Below are 8,361 nucleotides of genomic sequence, written 5' to 3' on the forward strand. Positions count from 1 at the left end.
GTTGACTGATTACCCATGACAAAGGGCTTTTACATCTAATTCGGTGACCTTCCCATTTTAAAGACAAACAAATGGAGGGCTTTCCTTTTGTTTTTATAGGCATTTAAAGGCTTACACAGCATGCCTAAAACAGCATTCACTAAACTCGTTTTCTCTCTGATGAAGAAAGGTTTAAAGCAGTGAGGTACTCTGTTTTTTTTCTGGCCACATTACAGAAAGTTGGAAATATGTTGCCAACATCTGCAAACATTTGAAAAATCCTCCACAAAGTCACAGCACTGGGTTGGCATCTGTCCTTTCTTTCTTTCTGTATTATAATTTGAAGTTTTTTGGCATTCTGAAAGTTATTGATCTCATGGGAGAGTCTGAGAAACATTTTCTTCATTTCAGATTCCATCATCCCAATTACAAAGCCTTTTAAATTCGCCGTACAATACTTTTTTCCCCTTTTTCTTTAACAATGGGAGTTCTTTTTATGTGGTGTTTGATTTGGTGGCTTTCCATCTCAATCCTATACGTGTAAGCTTGTATTTCAGTTAAACTACAGTTAAAGTCAAAAGTTTACATACATTTATATATCATGTTTTTTAATTATTTAAATTGCTGTTAATGTGTGACTGAATAACTGGAACACAGTGTTTGTCCAAAATGTTTGAGTTTGTCAATGAATTTAAGTTGTTTTATACGTTTATTGTATGTTGGATCAAAATATTTGTAAAACAGAAATATTAATTTGGTGGTTTAGACGGCTTCATAATATCACCAGCCATGATTTACATTCTGTGCCTGTTTGATTGCTAGAATAGTGATCTTCTGCCAAGATTTAGAAGAAATGATAATTATGTAATTGGCCAGAAGGACATTTGTTCATACTGACTACAGATCTGCCATTATTTACAAGCTGCTGGAACATCAGTGAGACTCTCCACAGTCAATCCAGCTTGACATTACTATACGGCTTAATGGCTGCTATGCAAAAAAGACACAGCAAAAAACTTTAAGCCACAAAGTGATGCATTGTATTTACACATTACACATTGATGCACTGCATTTACAGTGATGCACTGCATTTATACATTACACGTTTACAATTTTAATCTGATTAGTCATCATCTTAAAAATGACTGGCAGCATTATCTTTCAGAGCAGAATCCAGCTCAGTTTTACTTAATGTCATTTTTACACACTGTAGAATTTTAAACTTAAAAAAGCAGACTGGATTCAATCTTTTGATATTTATTTGGATGTATTTTACATACATTTTTGGATACAAAATACAAACCTCAATTAAAATCTGAACATTTGGTGCCTGCAACACATGTTTTAGCCTCCCTGCAGTGCAAATCTAAGATGGGAATCATACAGAGACTGTGAACTATTAAGTAAAAGTTGACACAGATTTTTACTTGAAAAACTGCAAATCAATATCCTCAGTTAAAAAGTGTAATTAATAAGAAATGTGGTGTAAAAAAAAGTGACACAGAGTCCATGTAAGGATTGTGGGCACAACATCCTAAAGCAATTATTGCATTAGAGAGAAAATCAGACAGTGAACTAATCAGCACATCCTTGCTCTGCTTTCTCAGCACAGAAAGACGAATGTGTGGTGGAGGACTGGCCTCGATATGACTTCCTCATGCAACTGAGGAAAGTGTCCCAACACTCTCATCCAAAATTCAATGGCTCTGTTCCTTCCTACCACACAGGTAGCATGCAGGATGATGCATCATCTACCCTGTCACCAGGTGCCCGGGAATCACCCGAGAGGAAAGGTATAACATTTTGACCTTTGATCTGTATAAAGCACTAAATTATGTGTTGGTCATTTTTATATAATTATTCTGTTTGGTCATTTCATTTATTTTAAATGATGTTATTTTAAATACAATTTGTATTATTTTATTATTTTATTTTTATTATTTTTATTTAAAAGTTTCTGGTGTTTTTTTGTTTTTTTAATGTTTCAATAAAAAACATTGGTATTCACATTCAGTATCCAACTCTCTTCTTCTGGTTAACAGATGTAGAGCCTGGGAGCCCTGATGCCACACAGAATGCAATGCACATGTGTCCGTTTTGCCAGCAGTCATATCAGCATTCCACCTACCTTAGAGAACACATAAAGGTGTGCCAGGAGAGGGAGGGAGGGCACAGTGTGTGTCCACTCTGTGGTTATAGCACTTCCTACAGGGCACAGATGGAGCGGCACATGGCACTGCACGCCCAGGTGAAGGAGAAGGTAAGAGAGATATTATAAGACATGGCTTTATTATGACCCTGCTGTTTAACATGCAATCTGAGGCTCAGTTTTAACTCATGGCAGGAAAAAGTGCAGCCCACACGTCTATACCACAAGACATATTTCTGTGCTGCAATTCTGATCAAGATTATTCTGACATTTAAATTTAGCTGTGGCAACATCGCAAGTGCTGATAATGTTTAATACATGTTGGGATGAAATGCAGAAAAGGAATGTATTTTAAGCTTTGTGATATAAAACCTAAGTCAATTAACTTTTATTCGTGGTCTACAGCCTTTCTGTAAACACTTTGTTGGCAAATGTGATCTGTTTACTACATCACTCATTTTGTGAAAGCACCTCTGTCTGGTGTGCTCATTTAGTGTTGTGCCAAATACACTATATGGATAAAAGTATTAGGACATTCCCTCTAATAATTAAATTAATGTGTTCTAGCAGCAACAATTGTTAATCGATTATATAAAGGAAATTATATGCTTGCAACTTTACAGCAGCATTTTTAGAGAAGGGGCCTCTATGCACAAAGAAGTTTGGTTTAAAGAAACCATAGAGTCCTGCACAGACACTGACCTCAATTGATATCAATTGAGGCTTTCCTGATCAACATGAGTGCCCAGCCATATAAATGCTCTTTTCTTTCTTTCTTTCTTTCTTTCTTTCTTTCTTTCTTTCTTTCTTTCTTTCTTTCTTTCTTTCTTTCTTTCTTTCTTTCTTTCTTTCTTTCTTTCTTTCTTTCTTTCTTTCTTTCTTTCTTTCTTTCTTTTTTATTTATACAGGAAAATTTAAAGCAACATCAAAATATACCACATTTAAACTGGCCTGGCTCAGTTAAAAACTGGTTTACAGCAGGTTCCGGTTCTGCAGCACACAACAAACATAAACACCAAAGCATACAAAATGACAAAAACATTTAAACATAGAAAAACAGTAAAAACACACTTTTTGACTGAATGGACACACATTCCCACAGACATACTTCAAATTCTTGTAAGAAGCCTTCTCAGAAAAGTGAGTGTTGTTATAGCTGAAAAGATCGCATAGAGATTGCTTTTTTAATACCATTTGTTTTTTAAAATGGCATGTCCAACAAGCTTATTGCCATGTGTCCAAATACATTTGACTATATGGATTACTATATGGATTGTTTAAATTTCAAAACACTAATTAAAAGAACCTGTTACAACAGACAGTAAAACATAACTTGACCTCCTGTTCCTCGTGTTCCAGAATCAAGTGTCTGACCCAAATCTGGAGAACAGGAAGTTTAAATGTGCGCAGTGTGGAAAAGCCTTTAAATACAAGCATCATCTTAAGGAGCATCTGCGTATACACAGTGGTAAGACAAATGTTCTAGTTTATTAAGTCTATGCATAATGGGCCATTTGACATTAAAATCTAGAGCAGTTGTAGCCTAGCGGTTACGGTACTGGCCTAGTAATCGAAAAGTTGCTGGTTCAAGTCCCATCACTGCCAGGTTGCCACTGTTTGGCCTTTGAGCAAGGCCCTTAACCCTCAATTGCTTTGATAATATAGTGTCACAGTACAGAAAGTTGCTTTGGATAGTGTCAGCTAAATGCCGGAAATGTAAATGTAAAACCTACATAATTACCAGGGCTATTAATTTACTTTTACTGCTAGAGTAATTTACTTGGTTATAACCATTTATATATTTGGTATGAAAGCCCCAATACACAGAATGTGAAATTTAACAAATCGCACATAGAATGAAGACTGTTTGGTTTAGACATTTATGCATTATGGTACTGTATGGTACTTATTCATTTAAATAAATAAAAAACCTTAGCACAAATAGGCAGCATCTGCTTTGTTTCTTTTTCCACTTTATAATCTTTTTGGTTGACTTCCTGTGCACTTTACTGTGCTGGTTTAAATCAGTTGCCTTTATAGGTTCCAGTGTGTATTATCTAGTTATGCAACTGCTGCATTTTAACTATATGATTTAACAATTTGCTTGTAAATCCTAACTTTTAACGTAACTTAAACTTTAGTATTAAACCTAACACCGCACATAAAGTAAATCTGTAATAAATAATGCTGTTTTTGTCATTGTAGGTGAAAAGCCTTATGAGTGCTCCAACTGTAAGAAACGTTTCAGCCACTCAGGATCCTACAGCTCACACCTCAGCAGCAAAAAGTGCCTTAGTGGTGGTGGATCAGGGAATGGATCCTACTTTAATGGTCACTCTCAAACTTCTTACCACTTCCCCTCCCCAACGTCACCCCCTGTGGTCGGAAGCAGAAGCATTAGCAAAGGAAAAAGCTCTCCCTTTACCCCACTGAGTTATTGCTCACCAGAGCAGCCAGCCAATCGAAGACAAGAATCTTTTACTTCTGCCCTGTGTGCTTCAGATATAGGGAGAGTATGGGATCCTGCTGCCATCATGAGAATGGGTGTATTTCAAGGGACTTCACTTTTGCCCTTTCTGCAGTCCGGTAGCAAGTTTGAACAACTCCTGCAGGAAATGCTGCAAAAGGACGTAGGGAAAGAGGAGAAGCGAGAAAACGGGACTGAGATGGATGAAAATGATGATACCAAAAGAGAAGTGAAAAGTGATATGTCCGTCGCAGCCGTCTCATGTCAGTGGTGCTTTCAGCTGTTTCCAAATGAAGTGGTTCTAAAGCAGCATGAGAGATACCTGTGCAAGTGCAGAGAGGAACAGGATGTTGCACAGCTGCAGAGCAACAAAGAAGGATCACCACTTAACTTCTCCCAAGTCTCACAGATTCCTCATGATACACAAAAAACACCTACCACACCTAACGGATTGCCCAGAGATCTTTTATCCCCTCAGCAGCCGTCCTGGCATTCAGTCCCACAGCAGCTTCTTGTGCCACTGCAGTCGCCCATGCACCTTCACCATGAATCTTTACATGCCAGCTGGTTAAACAAACAGACAGGCAGTCCTGCAAACTCCAGCCTCATGAGTCCAACCTCACCCCCAATGCAGGAACGCAGACATCCAGGCTTCAGCTCCTCACCCTGCCATGAGCTGTCATTTACATCACCAAGTCAGCTCAGCCAACAAAGACCTTCGGCTAGATTGGAGGGTTCTCAAAGTGAACCCCTGGACCTTTCCATTCCCAAAACACGTTTTGGCTCAGACCTGGCCAAAGAGAACAAAGAACAATCATGTAATGGCAACTTGCCGAGTAGGAATCGCAAAGATGTGGAGCATGTGGACAGAAGATTAACACCACCGTCTCGGCACCAAGTCGGCAGAGCCTATACATCTTTATTTGGAAGTGCTGTTTTTAACAACTACCCTTTTTTCAATCCAATTATTCCAAGTGCTCTTGCTGGGATGGGACATAACGGTCTCACATCACTTCCTTTAACACCCCCGGCACCCAGCCCTGGGTTTCTTTCTCCTATGACATACATGATGGAGGCAGAATCAGAGGCCATGCTGAAAAGACTTCAGGAGAGAACTGTCATGGTAAGGAGACACATTTAATCAGTAACTAAAACATCTAGGCATTATTTGGCTATTCTTGTGTTTCTAACTCTTTTCCATGCCCTAAGTATAAATTTTTCTTCTGTTTTTGCTCACTGACCCTGTAACTATCTTTAGCCATGTCCATTAAATCATAACACCTCATCCACTGTCACATAAGCATCTGTAGGTTGTTTTTGAATCATTTCTTGCTTCCTATTTGTGCTCTCAACAAACACCTTACTCAGAGGGGAATTCCAGCCTCCACACACATAAAGGGCTAAGAGAATGCAGACTTGTAAACATGCATAACTCTACACTCAACTTGGCTCAGATCAAAGCTAAAATATACATATATTCTGCACTACACGACGTTTATAACAATTTGTCAGATCACTCCATATGCACGGCTGGCACAGATCATTTTCATAAAGACTAATCAAAACTTTTTCATAGGGTGATGCAAGAAATCGTAGAAGTCTGGACTGCATCTCTCTAATAGATGAAGGAATAGATGAGGACAACGGCCCGGGGAGAAAAAGACTAAGAAAGACTGAGGAAGGACTGTATGCCTGTGACATCTGCGACAAAAGCTTTCAGAAGAGCAGCTCTCTACTGCGCCACAAATATGAACACACAGGTACACACAACAGAATTAAATCTTAATTTAAGCTCATTTATAAATATAAAATATTTTAATTTAGTAAAATAAGCCAATTTCTAACATTTGTTACATTTTTATATGTCATTATTAGTAAAAGCCTCTACATAGCCAATATTGGAGGGTCTGATATTAGTCAGGATGTTCACAATTTATTAATGCATAACAGCCATCAGGAATAACAGTGTTGCAAAGGTCAATACTATGCTAATAATAAACAAACGATATATTGTGTGGCTTTGAGGTGTACTAGCAGTAAAGTATGCAATCCTACTGCCTCTGAGAGCCATGGATCCAGGGTTTGAATCTCAGCATTGCTACTGACCGGTCCCGGGCCCAGATAAAAATAGGAGGGATGAATCAGGAAGGAATTTGACATAAAAACTGTATACAGACCAGATTCACTGTGGTAACCCCTAAATAGAAAGAAAATAATAAATTAGTAAATATTGTGTGGCTTTAAATACTACATTTCCATGCCATGTTTCCTCTGGCAGACTTAATACATATTTATAGGTGGTATTACAACAATAAAGTCTATTGTAAATAAGCATTAATGAATTTGCTGCCCAGCAAAACCAGTTTTAGTAGACAGTATAATGACTAATAAAGTGAGATTAAAAAGTACTGAAAATGCATGTTTCATTTTGTAATATCAACAACTAAACACTGACAGTTTTCTCTTTCTGTTTTTCCTCAGGAAAGCGGCCTCACGAGTGCCAGATCTGTAAAAAAGCATTTAAACACAAGCACCACCTGATTGAGCACAGCCGCCTCCACTCTGGAGAAAAACCCTATCAGTGCGATAAATGCGGCAAGCGTTTCTCCCACTCGGGCTCTTACTCACAGCACATGAACCATCGCTACGCCTTCTGTGGTCGAGAACACGACCCAGACGGTCCAGGAGAAGAGCATGTCATGGATATGGCTTTCTACACGAGCTCACATAGGGAACTTAATTCTGAATCAGGAGATGCTGCATTTACACTTGAGGAAACAGCCACCTTTCTCAGTGATTCCAGCCAGGATGGGGCTCCAATAGGTTTTAAAGTGGAAGATGAAGAAGAGGAGAGTTCACTGAGTAACCATGCGGAAAGAGGGGAGAAAAGAATGGAAGTAGAGGAGAAGATGTGCGGCCTGAAAAAAACAAGAGAAGAAAAGAGGAAAGAGGAAGCTGAAGGAAATAATTATAAACATGAGATTAAAACAGAGCACAATGGTGAGGAACAGAGAAACAGACTTAACATACAACTTGAGACAGTATAAAATGCTGGACATTAAAATGAACTTTTAAGCTTTAAGTCAAAGATGTGAACACAAATGCAATAAAAGTACTGTACAGTGATGTAAAATTAAATGCCTTGTTTCATAAGTGCTCAGAGTACTGCCTATATATATTACAAAACAGACCACGATGATGCTGTGAACAAAAACAAGCATGCCTGCAATCACAATCAGTAGTCACATACACGCACAAGTGCTAAGTGAACCAAGCCGGACTGTAGATTTGTTGACTGTCCCCGTAGCACTGTCGATCCAAGCCATCAAATAGGTACGGGCCTAAAGGTTATTCTAAATTACAGACCCAGTCTATGACACATTTGATGACATAGAAATCCACATTTTGTTTAAATTAGTAGCAGGTTTTTTTTACATAATCGCAACCACACATCAGAAAACCCAAAGAACTGCTGATACTGAAAACCTTTATTTTTTTTAAATCAGATCTGTGTGTAGATTGTGTATGTATGTGTTAATGCAAAGTCAAACCTTATACCTAGATTAAACTTTATATCTCTTAAATTGTGTGTATATTCTCTCATGGTTTTGACAAATCATACATGGTTGTATGAGAATTACATTTGATGGATGAGAAATACAAGTATAAACATGATAAGGTTGAAGGTGATAATTAAGCCCAAGGCCCAGGAGCAATGTGACACCCAGAAAAAAAACAATATGTAAATATCAGCAAAATTATAAGC

The 8,361-nt window shown here is 38.0% G+C and overlaps 1 protein-coding gene across 1 annotated transcript in view; it reads left to right on the forward strand.

Moving 5' to 3' along the window:
• Positions 1 to 7,659, forward strand: part of LOC134316295 (zinc finger E-box-binding homeobox 2-like) — a 29,739-nt gene extending 22,080 nt beyond the window's left edge. The window contains exons 3-9 of the mRNA XM_062996632.1: positions 178 to 179; positions 1,587 to 1,779; positions 2,020 to 2,239; positions 3,488 to 3,596; positions 4,334 to 5,718; positions 6,172 to 6,355; positions 7,077 to 7,659. Coding sequence (XP_062852702.1) covers positions 178 to 179; positions 1,587 to 1,779; positions 2,020 to 2,239; positions 3,488 to 3,596; positions 4,334 to 5,718; positions 6,172 to 6,355; positions 7,077 to 7,642 — 2,659 coding nt within the window. The 3' untranslated portion in view covers positions 7,643 to 7,659. The remainder of the gene's footprint in view (positions 1 to 177; positions 180 to 1,586; positions 1,780 to 2,019; positions 2,240 to 3,487; positions 3,597 to 4,333; positions 5,719 to 6,171; positions 6,356 to 7,076) is intronic.
• The last annotated feature ends 702 nt before the right edge of the window (positions 7,660 to 8,361 follow it).

This window comes from Trichomycterus rosablanca, chromosome 6, assembly GCF_030014385.1.
Source record: "Trichomycterus rosablanca isolate fTriRos1 chromosome 6, fTriRos1.hap1, whole genome shotgun sequence".
In the NCBI taxonomy this organism is placed as follows: Eukaryota; Metazoa; Chordata; class Actinopteri; order Siluriformes; family Trichomycteridae; genus Trichomycterus; species Trichomycterus rosablanca.